This window comes from Pteronotus mesoamericanus, unplaced genomic scaffold, assembly GCF_021234165.1.
Source record: "Pteronotus mesoamericanus isolate MK-2021 breed Mesoamerican mustached bat unplaced genomic scaffold, CSHL_Meso_final scaffold_54, whole genome shotgun sequence".
In the NCBI taxonomy this organism is placed as follows: Eukaryota; Metazoa; Chordata; class Mammalia; order Chiroptera; family Mormoopidae; genus Pteronotus; species Pteronotus mesoamericanus.
This window is the reverse complement of record NW_026555321.1, coordinates 18,608,678-18,630,911: the sequence shown is the minus strand read 5'-3', so window position 1 is coordinate 18,630,911 and position 22,234 is coordinate 18,608,678. Positions and strand designations below refer to the sequence as shown.

Sequence of the window (22,234 nt, the reverse complement as noted above, 5' to 3'; positions counted from 1 at the left end):
GTAGGTGTTCAGTGTTCATTGAATAAATGAACAAAAAAGAAAGATTAAATTTGTAAGTAATAATTAAGTTCAAGGACGGATCACAATTATTTGGGAGTGCTAGGAATTTTATAAGCTGTGAATAGAGAAGGAGCATTAGACATAGAAGTCCAGTTTAGAATGAGTAAAACTTCATTCATCTGCTGTAGTTTGGGGGTCAATTTGCTCAAGACTGACTGCAAACACCTTGAGGATGTTTTCTGAACACATGTTCTAAAGGACCTTATATTCTGGGCTAAGGAATTTATATTTTATTTTTTAATCCTCACCTGAGGATATGTTTGTTGATGTTAGAGAGAGGGAAACATCGTTCAGTTGCCACTCCTATCTCCGCAATGGAGGAGCAAACCAGCAACGAACCTGTTGTGCCCTGACTGGGATCAAACCTACATTTTTGGTGCATAGGCTTATCAACTGACCTACCCGCCCAGGACAAGGAATTTCTATTTTATTTGTCAGAATCAAGATGGAGGAGGGTGCATTGAATATACTACTAGGGAATTCACTGATTCAACATTTTAAAATGTTCATTGAGCATCTTCTCTTGACCAAGGTTTATGTTAAACACTGAGACAAAACAGTTAATGACAGAAAACATCCCTCCTTCAGTTATAAAACTGTTGGTTGAAAATCACCTTTGTGCCAGGCACAGTCAAATGCTTTTCACTTGTATCCTTCACAATAGGACGATTAAATAGTTATCATTATTAACCTCTCTAAATATGAAGAGTGAAAATATTAAGAAATTAATTCCCTTTAAACACAGACCAAGTGACTAAAATTTATTGAGGTATAATTAAGAAAAAATTAAAAGTACATGTTTAAAATGTCCAGTGTGATGGGTTTTGACAAATGTATACATTCTGCCACTCGACCATCAAAATAGTTACATCACCCCAAACGTCCCTTCCCAATCGACCTGACTTCTAGCATTATTGACTACACTTGTGTCTTATCAACGGAATCATGCAGTATGTACCTTTGCATCTTGCTTCTTTGGCTCAGCACGAATTTTGAGTTTCATCCATATTATGGCGCCTATCACCAGTTCATTTTTATTATTGCTAAGTTCAGACTTTTAAGGGAGAGAAGACAATCAAATAATTACCTAAGTATTGTATTACAACAACTGTAAATTAATCTGAGGTTAAGTACAGGTGAAAATATTGTTGACAATACAATCAATACTTCGGGTATTCACTGGGAGTGCTGTATATTCGGTCATGATTGATTTTGTGGAAAAGAAACGTTATTAAGGGTACTTTAAAAGAATCCCATATATCCTATAAATGTCCTTTTTTACGTTCCTAATTTTTAAAGCATCCGTTCACATGTGTTGAGAAGTGCTTCTTGCTATTTTTTTTAACGTCTCCTCTAGTAGAAAAAAAAGGGTGTGTAAGAAGCACGTATCCTCTGCCTGCCTGTCACCGGCAACTGCCTGGCCAACCTAGCCACCACCACACAGACTGCACAGTAACCTGGACTGGGACGTACTTCTGCTTTCGCCCGCCCAATCCCGAGTGCCGTGGTGGTCACGTGCGCTCCAGCCCAGAACAGGCCTGACCACGCCCACCCTCCCGTAATCTCGCGAGGAGTCCAGCCTCCACCGCCCCAGCTCCAGAGAACCTCCCAAGGGTCACACTGCGCTTGCGCAGTGGGGCCGGTGGGCGGGGCGGGAGATGGGGAGGCAGCGAAGTGGGGCTACCCCACGGGCTGGGTATAGGAGTTACACCGCGGGGGCCAGGCGTTGCGGCGGCCCATGCTGGGAAGGCCTGCTTTTCTTCCTCGTCTGCCGAAAGTAAATTTAGCTGGTCCTCCCACGGCGTTCCGAAGTCCTTACCTCGGCTTCCTGGTGCACAACGGTGGGCAAAGAGCCTCTGCGTCAAGGCCTCGCTCTCTCCCCTGGTGCGGGGCCTCGGCACCATGGACTCGTCGGCGCTGGAGCGGGACGCTGTGCAATTCGCCCGGTTGGCGGTGCAGCGCGACCACGAAGGTCGCTATTCCGAGGCGGTGTTTTACTACAAGGTAAGCCGGAAGCGCGGATTCCGTCCTAGGGGCAGGATCCAGTTTCTGAGGCGTCCAGGCCCGCTTGACTTTGCTTTTATCTTCTTGCTGCTCTCCTTTTCAGGAGAGAGGCGACCCGGCCATAGAGCCCAGGCAACCCCACGCCCCCCGGGCTCCTGCCACTAGTGGGAGGTTTGGTCGTAGCTTTGGAATGACCACTTCCCTCCTTGCAGTCTTGACTGGCAATGCCCACCGTTGCACTGCTTATGGCGGCAGTACTTAGGTATGGGTAGTTAGCAGCTAGTTAATTCTGTCACTTGTTTCTGATTTATGGCTACTGGGAAGTGGTCGCTAATCCTCACTAAAATAATGCATGTTCTTTGAAGAAAGTAAAAAGTACATTTAAAAAAGAAGAAAACGTCTCTTATCCTAGCATTTGATGTATATCTTTGTGCTTGTGTTTTTACGCATGTGTGTGCACACCTGTTTTTAAAGCAAACTTGGGTCGTACTGTTTATACTATGTATAGCCTGTTCTTTTCATTTGAAATTTTCCAAATCATTACATATATTTTTGTAATATCTTGTTAATGCTTAGCGTTCTGTAGTGTGGTTCTACTGAAATTTATTTACAAACTCTGTTGGGCATATAGGTTCATTCTGGTTTTTTAGCATCATAAGTAGTGGTTCAATTAATATCCTTGTAACTAATGTGTTACACATATCTTTGATATTTCTTTTGTGTAAATTACTGAGGGCAGAATTATCAAATCAGAGTTTGAGCTTCCAGCCAGTCACCCTCTGCTCTCCAATCCTGAGGATTTGCGAACACACCCCTCCAGCTCTAGCCATGCCCTCTTCCTCCTCGTGGAGGGAGCTATATCTTTATCATGCTGTCACTTCTCTTTTAGAAAGAATATCAGACTTTGACAATACAAGCAGTAGTAATTCTTTTCCACAAACACACGCTGTCAGTAATGTGCGGTTTGCTTTTCTCAGATTAATATTTTATTGCCTTCCCTTTATAATCCATATTGAGACACTTATAGTTTGTTTCAGAATCATTTCTTTTGGACTTGCTTTGGACAATATAATGAAGGTGGTATTTCTTTAAAACTAAAATTCTCTGTCTTTTAGTTTTGTGAAATAACTAGTAAATATTCATAGGTTTAAAAAATGCCAATTAAAATAGCTTTTTCTAAAGCAAAAGAAAATACTCTACAGTGCCTCTTTTTTTGCCATTGGATTATATGCATGTCATTAGGAAGAATTTTTTATCCTTGAGACAGTCAGAAGTGGTTTGCTTTTAAGAACTATTTACATAAACTTTATGAGATATTTTGTGTTTACTGTCTTAGTACTATTCTATAAGGGATTCCTTAATTATTAATCACTTTCAAATAGAAATGAGTAAAATAAAATTGATACCAGCAATTTCAAAAATTGGCTTTAAGCAAAATAATTTGAAAAATCAGTATTTACATGCAAGATAACTAAAGGGGTAGAATATATACTTACATATATAGTATCAGTTTATTGAAGTTAAGTGTAGGTATAATGTATTTAGATAATGATGGTACATAATATACAGCGTTTAATGTTTCGATGTAAAGTTATTCTATTTTCCTCCCCTGAAATATCCAACTTACAGAATCTAAGAAAATCATAGCTCTTCTACCCTCATAGCCTCATAGACTGAATTCCCATTTGGATCAAAACTGTACTCTTGTTATTGATTTTGTTGGGTTCAATGAAACAACTCCTGCTCCAATAACTTGATTAAAAAAGTAATATTCTTTGGATCCAGACCATTAGCCGGGAGGCTTCATGAAGTGTAAACTGCCTAGGTTACTGCAGAGAAGGTGTTGCTGTTGGGAAAGACCACGCTCTGGTCCTTCTCGGTTGTAGCATCCGCCACCTTCCTGAAATGGCGATGAGAATGGGGTCTCTTTCTCACTAGCCACAGCATAACTAGCTGTGGAAGTTACAGAATGAATAACTGGAATATGAATCCAGATTTTCTATATTAAAATAAGTTGATTTCATACAACTGAAATCTGCTTTTAAATATGTCACCTTTTAATGATATTTTAAGTCTGACCTATTGCATAAAGAAAAAGGAAAACAGAAAACATAAACCACAGCTATTCTAAGAAAACGTTTATAATTAGTCTCTCCTGTTTGAGTTTGTAAATGTTCAACAGTATGTGAAAATTTAAAGCAGTGAGAACTAAAGAAAAAGTATTGGGAAATTATATAAGTCATTTACTTTATGAAAAAATTACTAATAATCCTAAGGACATTCTTCTTTTGCCATTCATATAAAACAATAGTGAGTTAGAAAGTGGTAAAGAAAACTTAGATTGTAATTAATCAAATTCCTTTGAATTCTTATTTTTAGGAAGCTGCACAAGCATTAATTTATGCAGAGATGGCAGGATCAAGCCTAGAACGCATTCAAGAAAAAATAAATGAGTATCTGGAAAGAGTTCAGGCTTTACATTCAGCAGGTCAGTAAAAGACTACTAAACTTGTTACTGTATTTTTCTTTTCTTCTCTTCCATCACATCTTATTTTCCTCCTATTATTCTCTTTTCTTTTTGTGTTTGGATCTTAATCCTCAGTCTTTTGCTGCTCCTTCCTCATTTGGTAGTCACATCTTTAAAAGTCATAATATGTAAATAAGTAATGAATCTGTGAAAAAGAATCTTAGAGATAATATAGTCCAATCTCCTAATTTCCCAGAGGTATAGAGAGGTGAATTATTTATATTCTGACTGTATCATTGTCAAAGTCAGTTTAGGACCCTGTTAAAAATTTGTTTTTTTAATATCTGCCATGTTCCTTCTCCTGATATTAAGATTAAATGACTACTGCTCTTCAGTGTTTAAAGACTTCAGCAGTAGAATCACAGTCTCTTCTATTATATATCAGTATCATCAACCTCAAGACCTTAGCTACACTCTTGTTTTTAAACCATATCTTGGAAAACTGACATATAAGCAGAGACCTGAAACAGCCAGTATGTATGTTCAGAAACAGCATGGCAAATGCTGTAAAACAAGTGCACACAGTTTTGTTAGAAGTGAAGGGTTTCTGTCAAAATGGGCTGTTCACATGGGTAGGAAAGAAAATAATCACCTATTGACATTTTCAATCACCTATTGAAATATTTTCTTTCACATGGGTAGGAAAGAAAATAATCACCTATTGACATTTTGTTTCAGAAATTCATTCATCTTTTAAACCCTTTTTACTGTGGCCATATAATAAAGCCTCCAGCAGCTTAGAGCAACAATTTTTAACCTTTTTCCTCTTATGGCACACATAAGCTAATTATTAAAATTCTGTGGCACACCAAAAAATATATTTATTGCCATTCTGACAAAAGGAAAAAAAAAAGGTGTAAGTTTGATTCATTCACACCAGCAAGCTATTGTTGTGTTGGCTGTCTTTTTTTTTTTTTTGGCGGGGGGGACAATGTAAGGGAAAAGTGGTCAGTGCCCCTAATTAGTCAGTTATTTTCATGTTTAAAAAACTCTTGCAGCACACTGGTTAAAAATCGCTGGCTTGGAGGAATCTTTACTTATTCGGCATTACCTGATAAACTTTGTGCTACACTCGACCACGCATTCTGAATAGATAGGAGCAGTAGTTATACGCACATAGTTAGGGTAGTTTTGATGATTGGAATTCTTGTTATGACAGTCCCCTTGAAGACAGGTGGTTTAGTTTAAGACGGGTCCTAGAAATTGTATTTATTAAAATGTGGACTGCCTGTGCATCAGGGCCGTACTTGATAAAAAGTTACATTGATTATAAATTCAAAATACCAGTTAATTCAAAGGAAAGTTATTTTCCCAACCAAGTAAATGAAGCTCTTAAATTTATAAACATGATAATGAGGCACAGAATGAGAGAGCCCATATCTCTTGAAAAAATAAAGACTTGACAGGGAAACAGAAGTAAAGTTCAGAAGGATTTTTAAAGTATAATGTACCTTAATTCTGTTGCCAACTTTTTGACCCATTTTATTCAACAAATGTAATCTGTAGAGAAGTAAATGGTTACCCTAATTATTTTAAACAGAAGAATTATTTATCAAAAAAATCTTGTTCAGAAACCCAATTTTTAAAACATATAAAATATGCTGATAGTGAAGAGACTTTTGCAAGATGAGTTGCTTTTTGGGTGGGAAATTCACCAGTGTAGAATAAAGAGCTCAAAACTTGGAATTAAAAGATCTAAGTTGAGGCAGCTTGAACCTGATTCTTGGCCTCGGCTTCCTTCCCGAACAACATGATCTTCAGCACCCACTCCAGCTTCTCCAGACCCTGGGCTCTGCGCTGTCGCCCAGCCACCAGGCCCGGACAGCCAGCAGCACGGTCCGCATCTGTGCAGACACTGGGGGTTTGGGCTTGTGGATCTCTGTGTACCACTCCACCAGCGTGTGGGGCTGCTGGTGGTCCAGAGGCCTGGCTGCAGGGATGGCCGGGAGTCTGGTGGGCACAGGGGGTGTCCAGAGCAAAAAGGAGAGTATGCAATACCTAAATGACTGCCTGGTCTCCTACCTGGAGAGGGTGAAGAGCCTGGAGGTTGATAATAGGAGACTAGAGAGCAAAATCCAGGAACACCTGAAGAAAGGGGTCAGAGACTGGGGGCGCTACTTCAATACCATCAGGGACCTGAAGGCTCAGATCTTTGCAAGTTCTGTGGACAATGCCCACATTGTCCTGCAGATCGATAATGACTGTCTTGCTGCTGGTGAGGTCAGTGTCAAGTATGAAACAGCTGGCCATGTACCAGTCTGTGGATAGTGGCATCGGTGAGCTCTAAAAGGTTATTGATGACACTAATATTACACAACTGTAGCTGGAGACAGGGATCGAAGCTCCCAAGGAGGAGGTGCTCTTCATGGAGAAGAACCGTGAGGAGAGGAGGTTGTAAATGGTCTACAAAACCACATTGCCAACTCTGGGTTGACCTTGGAGTGGGATGCCCCCAAATCTCAGGACCCCAGGTAGATCGTGGCAGGTAGGCATCTGGGCCCAGCATGACAAGCTGACTCTGAAGAACGGAGAGGAGTTAGGCAAGTCCTGGTCCCAGCAGATTGAGGAGAGCACCACAGTGGTCGCCTCTCAGACCGCTGAGATAGGCACTTCTGTGATGCCATTCATGGAGCTGAGACATGCAGTCCAGTCCTTGGAGATCCATCTGGACTTGAGAAATCTGAAGGCCTGTTTGGACAACAGCCTGAGGGAGGTGGAGACTCACTGTGCCATGCAGATGGAAAAGCTCAACAGGATTCTGCTGCACCTGGAGTCACAGCTCGCCCAGACCTGAGCAGAGGGGCTATGCCAGATCCAAGAGTCCAAGGTCCTGCGGAAAATCAAGGTCAAGCTGGAGGCTGAGGTTGCCACCCACTAAAAGAAGGGGAGGACTTTGATTTTTGTGATGCCCTGAATAACAGCAAGTCCACCCAGTCCATCCAGAAAACCACCATTTACCAGATTGTGGACAACAAGGTGGTGTCTGAGGTCAGTGATACCAAAGTTCTGAGGAGTTAAGGCAGCAGAAGTGGGGCACCCCTTGGTAGGCAGAAGGCCCATAAAATGATGTTCAGACATCATTAGAATTAATAAAAAATAAATAATCCAAGTTTAGTCTCTGCCCTTCACTTGTAGCTGTGAAACCTAAGGTTAGATCAGTCGTTCTCAACTGGGAGGGATTTTGTCCCTCGGGAGACATTTGGCAATGTCTAGAGAGATTTTTGGTTTTTACTCTAGCGGGAGGTGGGGGATATTCTTCTGTCATCTAGTTGGATAGAGGCCAGGGATATTGTGAAGACTCCTACAAAGCACAGGACAGTTCACAGCAAAGAATTACCCAACGGATAATGTCAGTAGTGCCAAGCCTGAGAAACCCTAAGCTAGGTATCTTACATTTTTAGTTTTGGTATCTTCATTTTATAAATGAGATTAGTACATACTTGAGAGAGGTGTTACTGAGAGTTAAAGTTTTAAAAATCATCATGTACCTTTAAGAGGCAAACAAAATGTAAAGCTTTAAAAAAAAAAAAAAAATAGCCCTGGCGGGTGTGGCTCAGTGGACTGAGTGCAGGCCTGTGAATCAAAGGGTCGCTGGTTCAAGTCCCAGTCAGGGCACATGCCTGGGGTGTGAGCCAGGTCCGCAGTAGGGGGTGCGCGAGTGGCAACCACATACTGATGTTTCTCTCCCTCTCTTCCTCCATTCTCCTCTCTAAAATAAATAAATAAAATCTATTTAAAAACATTTATTGATTCTATACCAGTAAATTCACTTACCACAAAATTCGCCTTTCTCTAGTGTACAGTTCAGTGGTTTTAGCACAACTCTACCTTACTAAGCTTTTTTTAAATGAAGGATTATAGCGTTTTGGTGAAGAATGTCTTAAATGTATTAAACTGGTATGTTATTTCCTGGGTAGATATATATATAGGTAATATTTCTTCTGTGTGCCTTTTTTCTATCCTAGTTCAGTCCAAGAGTGCTGATCCTTTAAAGTCAAAACAACAGTTGGACTTGGAGCGTGCCCATTTCCTTGTTACACAAGCTTTTGATGAAGACGAAAAAGGGAATGTTGAAGATGCTATAGAATTGTATACAGAAGCTGTAGATCTCTGTCTAAAAACTGTATGTATAGCTACAAGTTAAATTTGGAGTTATGCTAAGAAATATCTCTTTACTAGTGAATTTTACTTAATTTCTTACAGAAAAAGTTGCTGTCATTATAAATGTAACTAAGTTATTCATTAAAAGATGATGAAGAGTAGGAAATTAGTAATGGATTTTAACATCTTGTTAAAATTTTAACAGCATTACGATCGAGTTATTAGGCAGTTTTCTAAATTAAAGGTACTCTTTTTTTAACCTTTTTACATATAATTAAAATTAACTTATTACAGGAAGACTCTACCATCACAAATTTAGAACAAACTTCTTCCCTCTCTTTTTTCAGTTTCATACACTAAAAACTAAGGTAGTGGTTTGGGAGAACTATATTAACTTGGACTGTTAAAATCTCTATGTTGAGTGATTTTTGCTGCTCTCTGGGAGCCCTGGGTGGGACTGTTAGCATTAAGGGGCATCTAGAGCATAAGAGCAGTGTATTTGACAGGAGGGTGAGGTAAGTGGGTCACGGTATTGTTTAGAGCTCTGGCATTTTGTCCAGGCTCTTTGATTCAGGAGAACCATCTAGCCTAATTTCTCTGGGTACCTAAGGCAGGAGGTAAGTGCTGGTCTTCTAAGGTTACTGCTGCTCAGCCTTCCATGGCACCGTAGTCAGACAGCCGTGTTCCGCTTACCACCTGTCCATAGTAAGTGGCCCTAAAGCTTACCTCAATGATAAGCTTTCAACACTATTTAAAATGATACCTTTAAGGATGAAAATAAAATGTCTTGGTGTATTCTCTTGTAATTCCAAGAAGTATAATGTGCATGGTTAATTTTTGTGCTTAGAAATATCATGGATTAAGGAAATTAAAATAATTATGCTTCAGAATGTCTCTCTCTCTTTCTCTTAAGTCCTCTGAAACAGCTGATAAAACTCTGCAAAATAAACTGAAACAGTTGGCTCGGCAGGCACTAGATAGGTGAGTTTTGGTCACTCGAGTTCTTATCCATGGATGGCAGTGTATTGTGTCCCTTAAATGTGACAGATTTATCTAAATGTGTTAGAGCTCGTAACAAATCTCCATCTCTTACCTGAGATCTAGATCAAGTCTACTTTCTTTGTCTGAGTGAATTTATTTCTCTCTGGTTCCCTGCTTTAAAATAAAAAAATAACATCGAAAATGTTTTCTTTAGCTTTCTATGTGTGGGACAAAAATTATTATATATGTAAATGGAAGACTTCCCTTCTGTTTTATAATGTCAGACTTCCAAAAAGGAGAACTTCCAGAGAGGCTTCCAGAGCTAATACTAAAAAGGAGATATCGAGAATGACCCAGTTTACAGCCGCACACATTGCCTAGATGTGTGCACCTCCTTCAGCTCTTTGCTCTAATGTCAACTCTTCAATGAGGCCTAGCCTAAAAATATAAAATTGAATCTCCTTCGGTACTTTCATCCTGCTTACTCTATTCTGATAACTCTTCCGTAACTCTTACCACTTTCTAAGACATATGAAATTTAACAGTTTATCATGTTTATTATTAAAGTCTGTGTCCCTTCCAACCCTCATCACCTCAACATAAGCTCTGTGAGTACAGAAAATTGTGTATATGTTTTGTTCAGTGTTATAACCAAGCACATAGCCGAATGCTGGGCATACAGTATGAGCTCAGTAGGCATTTGTTAAAAGAGTAAATGGATTTGCACAACAGAATTATTCCTCTTGAAGAACATTACTAAGGAAAAGGGTGGAAATTGCTCTTATAGCTATAATTCATAAGATTACATCCTTTTTGAGGCTCTGACTAGCACCCCCAGCCCTTCTTTTTTTTCTTTTTTTTTTTTTTGAGGTAAAACAGTCATCTTTTCATCACCATCATCTAACCTTTAGTTTGTGTTCTCCAATTCTTGAAGGTAGGGATACTTGACACATAGTTATCTTCTCCATTTTGATTTCTTTCACCAGTCAAAGTCATAGATGACTTTTACTACCTTTGCAGAGAAAGCATCGAGCGTGTCCTAAGTGCAGTGGGGTTGGTCAGTCATGGGCTCCTTTGAGATCTATTCAAAATCATGGGTGCATTCTCTAAGAAAAATGTGCATACAATTTTTTTGGCATATAATTTCAGAGTATTCACAAGACTCCTGAGACTCATATGTGAACCTCGGGTTAAGAACTTTTATTTTTTAGCTTGTTAGTTCTTTGACAGAACACAGTCAAAATTTCCTTGAATATCATGTGAGACCTATAATTCAACCCCTGACACAGGTCTCATCTCTTGCTGCCTCTCAGTTGAACTATTCACAGGGATTGCATCCATTCTTTTGAAATTACCTTAGTTCACTATGCTTTTTCATACTTTCACATATTTGCGTACGCTAATCTCTTTCTCTGCTTATAACGCCTCCTCACTCCCCAGGCGGACCTCTTTGCAGCTCAAACATCAATTCAGAAAAAATATTCCCTGATTCGTCCTCTCTTCTCAGTTCATTAATATTTTCTGCTGTGTATTCACTCGCATGTGATACTTTATCTCAGCGTCTGTCACTTTTGATATAGTTGTCTTTCTTTCCCCACCAAACTCTGAGCACCTTAAAAGTAGGGGTTGTATTTGATACATTCTTGTGCCCCCCTTGCATAGTATCTGACGTGCAGTAAGTAATCAAATAATGTTAATAGAATATTGTTTGCAAAAATACCTTTGGGAGTAGCTTAAGTAATGAACAGTTGACTAGTATGTAAGAATTTTATATACTAATTTTACATCAGGAATGCTTGAGTTGTTCTTGAAGTAAATTTTGTTTTCTAGAAAGCTTCAGTGTGAGAAGGAAAACTAGAACAGTTTTTCTGTACCTTTCTATTATAGAGCAGAAGCATTGAGTGAGCCTTTAACAAAGCCGTTATGCAAAATCAAGTCAACAAATATTAAACCAAAGCCACCTCCAACAAGAACACATTTTCCGCTAGGAACTAACCCCTTCCTTGAAAGACCTCAGCCATTTATAAGTCCACAGTCATGTGACGCACAAGGACAGAGATACACAGCAGAAGAAATAGAAGTTCTCAGGTAAATTAGTTTATGGTTCATTATAATGAATGATTTTGTTAACACGTGTCATTTTATTCTCATTAGGTTTGCTGAGTCATATTCACATCTCTAATATAGTGTGTAATGCTGTTACTATGTAATTATAAATTGTCGTATAGTCACAACTTGAGATATTTAAAATTTGTTCTAATATATTTTAGTGTTAACATTTCTACTAGACATGTCTTCCCAAAAATCCTAGCATTCTTCAAAATTGAGCACTAAAGGTTAGAGAGCAAAATAAAGGGTATGGAGGACCAGTCAAGTCATCTGCGCAACTTTGTAACTAGAGCCCTCATGGGAAGAATAAATTGTTACTTTGAAACGCAGTCTAGGCCAGGGGTTCAGTAAAGGGAAGTCAAGCTATGAATGGTTTTTGCTTTTCTTTAAAGAGCTACAAAAGAGAAGGGGGGGGGGGGGGACTATGTTACAGAGACTTCATCGAAAAGCCAGAGCTATATTCTGTCTGGTCCTTTCCAGAAAACATTGCCAACCCCTGGTCTAGGAAGCCAGCTCAGTGTCTGTAAGAGCCTTTAGTATGTTAAAAATGCAAAACAGTGCTGATGTGGAAATCCTTGATTGCATTCTGAGCCTCCGTAGATGGGATAAATCTCAGCCAGTATGGCTGTAGGATCCACACAGAGTTGTGCAAGTCGTGCTCATTTTTAATTTCCTAAAATTAAAATGAAAGGGCTCCTTCCTATGTACCAGCTGCCTGAGGGCATTTTTCTTTCTTTTGTGAATGCTGTAGATTTTTTTTAGATTTTATTTTAATTTATTTTTTCAAATACATTTGTCTCTGCCTACCCCCACCACTTTCCCTTGCCGCCTCCCTCCTTCCCTCCCTCAGCTCTTCCCCTTTGGTTTTGTCCATGAGTCCTTGCTATATGTTCTTTGACTTTCCCCTTCCCTTCCTTCCCCCCCCCCCCCCCGCCCTCCTTCCCTCTTGTCTCTGTTGATTTCTTTTCCTTTCAGTGTTGCTGGTCTTACTTTCCTTGTGAATGCTGTAGATTTTAATTCTACTCCTGCTAGCCTGGCTCTCTTTGCCTAGTAAATTGCATGTGAACCAACACAACACAAAGCAGGAAAAAAAGTGTTCTTTTGGAATTGAGACACAATTAATTAATAACAGTCCAACATTAGGGCTACTCAGCATCCGAAAGCTCTCTTCTGTACACATTTGACATTCCACATTACAATAAAACAAGTCTATATTTCTGCCTAACAGAATGCAACTATCCTTCATACAGGTAAAAAGCTTTCATCCTTTCAAAATAAGTATACACACAGTCATTGCAGCATTGAATTTGATTGTTTCTCAAATTCAGTCAGTCTCCCTGAATATTGCTATCTGGAGACTAAGTTGTGAAGTTACCCTGCAATTACTTCTAAATAAAATGAGGGAAAGAAACAGAAGGAAATAAGTTAATATATACAAATAAACACATACACAAAACAAGAAGAAAATACATGAAGCTACTACAAACCACATTTCTTTAACCTGTCAAGAGGCTATCAGTGTTATTTATGACATTTCCTTTTTCCACTGTCTCTTCCATGTTTTGATACCCAGAAAATATGAAGAACATATTTTCAGAATTATAAATGTCATAGTTTTTAAATCTTAAAGTAACTGATCAGTTGCTTCTCCCTTTGTACTTTCAGTGGACCACACTTTGCGCCCAGGTGTCAAGGACACTTTCAGTACATCTGGTGTGGGCCTGTCTCAAGACTGTTGTTTCTCGTGAAAGATGTTAATCTTAAAAAAATAACTACTGAATTGAATTGACTCAGATATTTTCTGGTATTTAACTATCTTGTGAGAACTTTGTCCAGATAAAGATATCAACATGAGATTGTCGGTTTAATTTTATTAAAGTACCATACATTGTCATTTAAATTTTAAGTAAGTTTGGTAGTTTGAACATTTGCTTTAGAATTTTTCTTCTTGTGTTTTATAGGACAACATCAAAAATAAATGGTATAGAATATGTTCCCTTTATGAATATTGACCTGAGGGAACGTTTTGCCTATCCAATGCCTTTCTGGTAAGTAAACACTATTGCAGTTTTTCTTTTAAGATTTTAATTTTTCAGTAGTTTTTCCACATTCTGAAACCTAATTAAATGTATAGCCTTGAAATTAAAATTTGTAATTAAAAACTTTGATTGGAAGAGAAGTGTGGCAGTGGGAAGGGGATGGGGCAACATAGCAAGAGTACCTCTCTTACCATTTGCTTGGCTCTCCTTTTGCCCACATTATATTCATCGTGTCTAGCACAGTACCTGCCATAAAGTAAGTACTCAGGAAGTATTTGTTGAATTGGTGTTTGATTGTAACAGACATGTAAATCAAAAAAAAAAGAACTGAATGGAAAACTGGAATAGAATGACAGTATTGTTGTTTATGAAGAAGATACAATTCAAGAAAGGGTTAACTATGAAAGTGTTCGTACAGCCTTATGGAACAGTGGCAGCTTATGTAAAGAGCCTTAAAAATATTTTTTTGGTTCCAGACTCCCAGTTTCTAATCATTCTAAGGAAATCAAAATTTGGACAAAGATGTATATGTATATAATATGAACATTCATCAAAGCATCACTTACAGCAAAAAATTATCGAAACAAATTAAACATCTAACAATATGGGAATGACTAAGTAATGGTACATCCACACTATTAAATATTATGCTTCCCATATAAAAAATAAGTTCTTGAAAAATATAGGAAAAATGCTTGTAGCCTAATAAAAAAGATAGAAAATCATTCATACAACATTTAGATTTTTTTCTTTTCATATATTTCTGGCTATATAGAAAAACAATGTAAAGATATATAGCGAAATGTTTAGTTTTTATTGATAGGTAGCAAAATAGGGCGATTTAACTTTTTAAAGTGATTTTGTTTTTTTCAAAATTTCTGCAGTGCACATGTTATCAGAAAACATCAGAGAATTGAATGCTTATTATATGCAGAATATACAAAGAATAAAAGATCTGCTTTTTCATTTCTGGTGTTTCACTATTGTTAGAAGGGCAGAAGTTAGACATCTCAAAACCAAAAATTATCAATCCAGTTTCTTCACACAGGTAACCATGTGATTTTAGTTACTGATTGGGATCTAAGAAATTTTTAGGTCTGTGAGAGGCTTTATAGCATTGATTCTAACAGCACAGATTCCAGAGCCAAGCTGTTCAATTTCATGCCCTATGTGATGCTGCACACATTTATTATTTAATCTGCCTCAGATTTTAGAATAATAAAAAATTCCATTTCATACTGTTACAATGATAAATGAGTGAATAAACTATAAACCACCTGTAATGGTACTTGTTATATAGTAAATACTATATAATAAGTGTTAACAGAAAAATAATAATTTCATTAAATACTAAATTATATTACACAGTTTGGCTCTACATTTTAACTACTTTACAAATCTTTATACTCCTTTGACCAGTAATTTCACTTTAGGAAACATTCTAAAAAGATATTCACCTATATATTATAATTGTGAAAATGTGAATCAGTTATTCTAGTATTTTTTTTTTTGAGTGCAAGTTTTTTTAAGTTAATTTTTCCTAAAGTTGTCTTATGTTTCCTGAATGTTTTTTTTAATGTAAGAAAACAATCTGGAACTTAAACAAACCAGTTAATAATGCAGCCTGGATAAGTGCTTGTCTGCACAGAAGTCATCAAATGTAACACACTCTCTGGCCTGGCCTCCATGTAAATCCAATTGATCTTAAAGCCTATCTAGAAAGAAAGCAAGCAGACCACATCATGGTATTTCTAGTTTAAACTTTAAACTTCAAATTCATCCCCACCTCAGCACCCACACCTGTACCCTCCCCAACACATGCAAACGAATTTTTTTAGAAGAAATGGTCATTAAGGACTGAGCCAGTTGCATAACAACTGGCTTAATGGTGCAGCCAGCACTCAAAGTAACTATTGGCCTCACTCAGTGGCTGGTCAACTGGAACTCTTGAAGCATGACAGGTAGCGAATGGCTAGAAGATACTATGTTCTTAAATAGTTATATCCAAGTAGAGATGTAAATTTGTAATGTCTATCTTTGTGTAATAAATTAAGGTAATAATTATATTTTTAGTGCTTGTCATACAACAGAATAACCATAAAAAGATTATACAGCCACAAACAAATTTCCAACAATTAAATAACATGGGAAAGTGCTTACAATGTAATTGAAACAGTAAAATGTAATACCATACAAACTCCCCTAATTTGGTCATAGCATTTGTCACAGTTGGAATTACACATTTTTGTGTGTGATTATTTGCTCAATGCCTGTTCTTCACACTAGAGGATAAGCTGCATTAGGGACAGAAAACATTTTAATTAAGTCAAATGTCTATTTTAATTAAGTTGCACCCCACTGCCTAGCACAGTGTCTGGCATATAGTATTGTAGGTTCTCAGTCAATTCTTACTGAATTAATTAAATTCGGAGGAAACTCAAGAATAAATACTAAAATTGCTGTAACTGGGAAGATGTTTTCCTTTCTCATTTTCTAGATTATTTTATGGTGAGAACAAGCAAAAGAAAAGCAACATAAAACATTTAAGTTCAAAGATAACAGATTGATGAGAAAAAACTTCACAATTTATGAATCTTTCATAGAACCATTGCATTTTTTTCTGTTCTGGTCATGTATTACAATAAAAATTATACTTATAAAATATTTTTAATATCTTTACGATGAAAAAAACATTTAATTTGGTAATTTAGTAGTGACTTTTGAGAACAAATACTTAAGGACTGTCAAGTTTACCCTGTATTATGATTCACATGGCAGGTTAATAATACCAAGTAATTAGATAATGAATTACCCTTATTTTTTTCCCTCAAAATTTTGTGGTGGCTGTCTTTAAATTCTCCTAAATTTTCTCAGCTCACTTTTCTATTTACCATCACCTGTGATACTACACAGGTACCAAAATGTTACCCAGACTGATAATGGCTCTACGAGATCTACCAAAAAAGTTTGAGAAATGTTTTATGCCATATTCTATTGTACCTTAAGAGATTCACAATAAATATTGGCTTATTAAAAGTTTAAGGATGTCCTCCAGTGCAAAAACCAGTCCCTCAGCCAGGAGTTTGCAGATCTCACCTAACCACAAAACCATCTTATAGTATCTGTGAACGTTCTTTTAAAAAAAGAATGTCTCAGTTTTAATTTGCAGATCATATACTTTATTTATACTATTCTAGAAATCTTTGGAAATCCAACGATTGGTTGCCCTTGCTCTAGAAGACATTTGAGGGAAAGGTAGATGTTTTTTATTTTGTCTTATACATCAGTTTTAGAGACATAATACACAATATATTTTGCCAACACACACAATGAGTAGAACGTAATGGGTAAGAATGGTGAATTTGGTACCAGAGACCTGAATTCAAACACCAGTTCTGCTACTTCTTAGCTATTTGACCTTGGCAAGTTATTTAATCACTTTAAGACTTTTTCAGAAAATATTTTCATTAATAGAATTGTTTTGAGGATTCCATGAATAATATATGTAAAGTACTTTAGCATAATGCCTAGTATATGGATGTTAACTCAGTAAATAGCTACTCTCACTATTAGCCTTGCAGTGAAGAGTTTTTCAAGAGCCAACATAAAGATCTGTAGCTTCCTAGGTCATATTGAATGAATCAGTTTATATTGTTGTTAATGGCTCCATTTTATCAAACTGAATTTCTTGAATATAACCATGTTATATTAAATTTCAAAATTATATTTTGAAAATAAGTATAAATAAATTTAAGTTGCTCTTCTGTTTTCAGTTACCTGGTTTGTGTGGGGTTTTTATTTTTGTGGGTTTTTTTTAAGATTTTATTTACTTATTTTTAGAGAGGGGGGAAAGGAGGGAGGGAAGCATCAATGTCTGGTTGCCTCTCACACGCCGCCTACTGGGGACCTGGCCCCCAACTCTGACTGGGAATTGAACCAGTGACCGTTTGGTTCATATCCTATCACTCAGTCCACTGAGCCACATCAGTCAGGGCCTGTGTTTTCTTTTTAAATTGGGGACAATCATCAGATTGACTGGATTCATGGTTAAGTGTAAAGAGCCGGATTTGACCAGATGATTGTTTTCAGATGATGTAAATATAGCTAGGATCACTATACCAAAAAAAGAAAAAAGAAAATTTAATTTTGGTTTTGAGTCATTTAATATTAATTTTATTATAGTTTTTTAATTTTATTATTATTACCTCAGTGATAGATTGGGCAAGCTACCATTATCACCTAAACAAAAAGCTATGTTTTCCAAATGGGTGCGCCCAGAAGAGCTCACCAACAATCCTACAATGATTTATACTGTATCCAGTTTCAGCATAAAGCAGGTAAACATTTGTTTTGTATAAATTTTATATGAAAGCTAACATTTTAAAATAATTTGAATATAGGTCTACTTTTTTCCTTAGATTTTTACTATATATTCAGATGCATGACACTTGGACTTAGACACACTGAGATAATGAAAGTATGAATAACTGTTTTGAGCAATCACAGATTTTTATATAGACTAATTATTAATAGATGCTTACAGATGAAAAAGTTGATAATGTGAATTTCACCTTTGATAAGAATAGATATAAAAGATATAAGGAAATTGGACTTACTTAAAACACTTAGTGTTGAAACAACATTATGTCTTTATTGCAAACTTCCATTAAGTTTTGCACTGAAGTCACATGTGTCTTCCATATTAATATAAAATAATGATCCTGAAATAGTATGATTCAAAAATCTTTTGATACGCATATTCATTTTTATTGGTCATAAACCAACTTTAAAAATGCCTTTAATTTTTTTGTCATTAAGAACAGTGTGATTCAGTAAGTATGCTTTTATTCATGTAAGGAATGCATTATCGATATTTAAATTATTCTAAATTAACTTTATTGGAGTACTTTGGTTTTTTCAAGGATTTATTTGAACAAAAAATGTGTAAGTTGGTAGTATGACATTTCTATTTATTTCCTACTCAAGCAGTAGTCACGATATTTACTGTAAAAAGTCAGGTACTAGGTGCAATGCTTAAATATTGTGGAAATGTTGAAATTACATGAATGAATGAAATATATTAATAAATTCTTATTAACAGACAATAGTGTCAGATTGTTCCTTTGTTGCATCACTGGCTATTAGTGCAGCTTATGAAAGACGATTTAATAAGAAGTTGATTACCAGGTAAAATTTTATATTTGTTCCTTTAGCCCTTTTCATATAATTGTCTCTTAACTAGAAATTTAAAAGTTAGAGGCCTTACTGGCACAGAAAGCGAAGAGCATACCACTCAAAATACTATCGCTCTTGTGTATTAAGCAGACAGTTTGCAAATGTGAACAGATTTGCTAAAACAGTGTAAGACCATATGTATATGCAGTTAATATTATATATGTAGAATAAATATTTCTTGGAATACTTGGAATAAATGAAATTGGTCTAAGTGAAATTAGGCCATTTTTATAATTGCACTGGACTACATAGTAGCCACTAACCGCATATGGATACTGAACACGAAGGCTAGTCTGAATTGAGATGGGCTGTGAGTGTAAAATGCATCATATTTTGAAAACTTTGCACACAAAAAAATGTGAAACTGGCAAAATATCTCAAATTTTTGTACTGCAAAATTACTTCTTTTGTCTGGAACTGCTTTAGAAGGTACAGAAATGTTACTGAAATAGCTTTTCTTTGAATTTTTAAGTTTTATTAGCTTCAAATCATTCATTATAAAAATTAAACTTCATAATTTTTTCATACATCTTTCCATGAGTGGTTTTTGTGTGTTAAGTCCCGAAAGTGCAAAGGTGAGGGAATTAGACACAGCCCTTAGTTTCAAGCTATTTGTCATCTTGGGTAAAAACCATTTAAGCATATAATGCTCAGTGTGTTGATACTGATTGTTTTTATGAGTATTTTGTTGGATAATTTTGTGTAACTTTTATCAGCGTTGTTTTAACGTCTGTCAGAGTTACAGTTAGTTGCCTTAGTTGTGGTTAACTGAAATGGTCTTCTCTTTACTTCTCAGGGCCGCTTACTTCTCAGGGCACTACTAGATTACTTTACTCAGCTTATAACATACCCACTTAATTTACCACTGAGCATTTTTCACAATATTGTGAAATTTATGCCACGCTGTATGATCTCATAAGATATTTTACTCATTTATTTACATTAAAAAAGCATTTTGATTACAGTGAAATTTTTTTCTAGGCCTACTATAGAAAAGATTCTCATGCTTAATTTTATTAAATTGCCAAGACAATAGCATGTCTAAATATAATGGTCTGCATAGTAGTTATACTGAATATTAATGTTGCTATTTCAATATTTATTTTCCTTACAAAAGCATAATTTACCCTCAGAATAAGGATGGTGAGCCAGAGTACAATCCATGTGGCAAGTATATGGTAAAACTTCACCTCAATGGTGTCCCAAGAAAGGTGAATAATGTTTCTTTCCAATTCAACCCCTTCTGTTTCTCCCTTCCCCATCTTTGAATATTGAGTAGAATTATTAAGAAATGTTACTTATATAAACATTTTAAAAACATGTAAACATTTGAACATTTCATTGATTTTGAATCTGTGATATTATACATACTGCTATTAGTAACATATGTTAATAATTAAAAATGTAAATCATGCCCTGACTGATGTGGCTCAGTTGGTTGGGCATTGTCCTGCAAAGGGAAAGGTCGCTAGGTCAATTTCTGGTCAGGGCACATGCCTAGGCTGTGGGTTCAGTCCCCAGTCAGGGCATGTATCAATACAAGAGGCAACCAGTTGATGTTTCTAACACTAATATTTCTCTTTCTCTTTTTCTCCCCCCTTCCTCTCTCTCTAAAAAATAAATAAATAAATAAAAGTTTTCAAATAAAAAAAATCATGGCAAGTATAAAGTTATTTAACAAATGATTTTGGAAAATTTTATAGAAAGTTCCAAAAAGCAATTATTTTAGATATATACATTTCTAGAATCTCTAGTCATTTGATGGTAGATTCATAACATTAAACATCTGATTGGCTGAAGGTTATTACTTGACAGGGATATTAGCTTATAAACTTGAATAAAGAAATTATATAACATTTTTTAATTGATCAGACTGTAGAAATAGGAAACTATCATTACCTTAATAATAAGAATGTCGTCATGCCTTTTAATTTATCTGTATGAAAGATTTTCTTTATAGAAAAGATTTTAAGATACTTTTACTATCTAAGGAAATTAATGTTATCTTTCCCCAGGTTATAATTGATGATCAGTTACCTGTTGATCATAAGGGAGAGTTGCTCTGTTCTTATTCTAACAACAAAAGTGAACTGTGGGTTTCTCTAATTGAAAAAGCGTATATGAAAGTCATGGGAGGATATGATTTCCCAGGATCCAATTCAGTAAGTAATAGAATGATCCAGACACAGACTTGTTATCTTACACGACTATTTTAAATTTGAAAGAGTATAGCTGCTATTTTGTTTAAAGGAAACAAAACAAATTATCAGCCTCTGAAACATTTTGATCAGTCACCTTATGGGAGTACATATTTTCTTTTATAAGGTTAGCAACATGGTACAGTAGGTCCTCACTTGATGTCGTCCATAGGTTCTATAACTTGAAGCAAAATGATGTATAATGAAACCAATTTTTTTATAGACTAATAAAAAAGTCAAGTCTCTATGTTATCGCACGAACATTATAACAAAAAGACATTATCTGAGGAACTGCTGTACAGATTCGGTATTCAAGAAAGTCTAAATGAATGTGTCTGCTCTCATGTTGGAATACAGGGCCAATTAAACACAGTGTACATTTTCAAAATAGCTGCTTCAGATCAAAAGGATGTGTCATATTGTCATCCTTATTTTTTTATTTTTATTTTTAAATTCAGATTCAAGGGATGTTTTGTTTGTTATCCTTCCAACCTTAACACAGCCTATAAATTTGAGGTTTGTGCCAATGTCCATTAGTTGTACAAGGTAAACTACTGGGCTTGCCCCAGAAATTAGATTAGTATGACTTTGAATTACAACACTAACCAACCTGTAGCCTTAGGAAGTGCATTTAATCTTTCTTAACCTCTTTTCTTCTCTTAATGTGAGAATAATGCCCACATCTCAGACCTGTAAAGATTAAATGATAAAATATGTGCATATCATCCGTCATTCCTACCTGGATAATTTCCTGGCCTAGTACACAGCCTCTTTCATTATTCTGGTTCTTATAATGCTAACCAAGGAATCATAGGTCATAGGTAAGGGCAATAGGATATTAAAATTTCTTCCCCACCTACATAGTCAATTCTAATATTCTTATTTTAGCTTTCTAATACCTTGCCTCTTAACTTACCCAGTGCAGCTTAGAGAATGAAAAATGTGTATAAAACAGTAGAAAAGTAACTATATTCTTGTAA

The 22,234-nt window shown here is 36.2% G+C and overlaps 1 protein-coding gene across 2 annotated transcripts in view; it reads left to right on the top strand.

Annotated features, from left to right (window-relative positions):
• Positions 1-1,726: 1,726 nt before the first annotated feature.
• CAPN7 (calpain 7) overlaps positions 1,727-22,234 on the top strand; it is a 37,652-nt gene continuing 17,144 nt past the window's right edge. For both annotated transcript variants that reach the window (XM_054595614.1, XM_054595613.1), the window contains exons 1-10: positions 1,727-2,064; positions 4,444-4,552; positions 8,557-8,714; positions 9,606-9,673; positions 11,561-11,761; positions 13,744-13,830; positions 18,032-18,158; positions 18,923-19,008; positions 20,174-20,267; positions 21,072-21,218. In XM_054595614.1, coding sequence (XP_054451589.1) covers positions 1,963-2,064; positions 4,444-4,552; positions 8,557-8,714; positions 9,606-9,673; positions 11,561-11,761; positions 13,744-13,830; positions 18,032-18,158; positions 18,923-19,008; positions 20,174-20,267; positions 21,072-21,218 — 1,179 coding nt within the window. In that variant the 5' untranslated portion in view covers positions 1,727-1,962. The remainder of the gene's footprint in view (positions 2,065-4,443; positions 4,553-8,556; positions 8,715-9,605; positions 9,674-11,560; positions 11,762-13,743; positions 13,831-18,031; positions 18,159-18,922; positions 19,009-20,173; positions 20,268-21,071; positions 21,219-22,234) is intronic.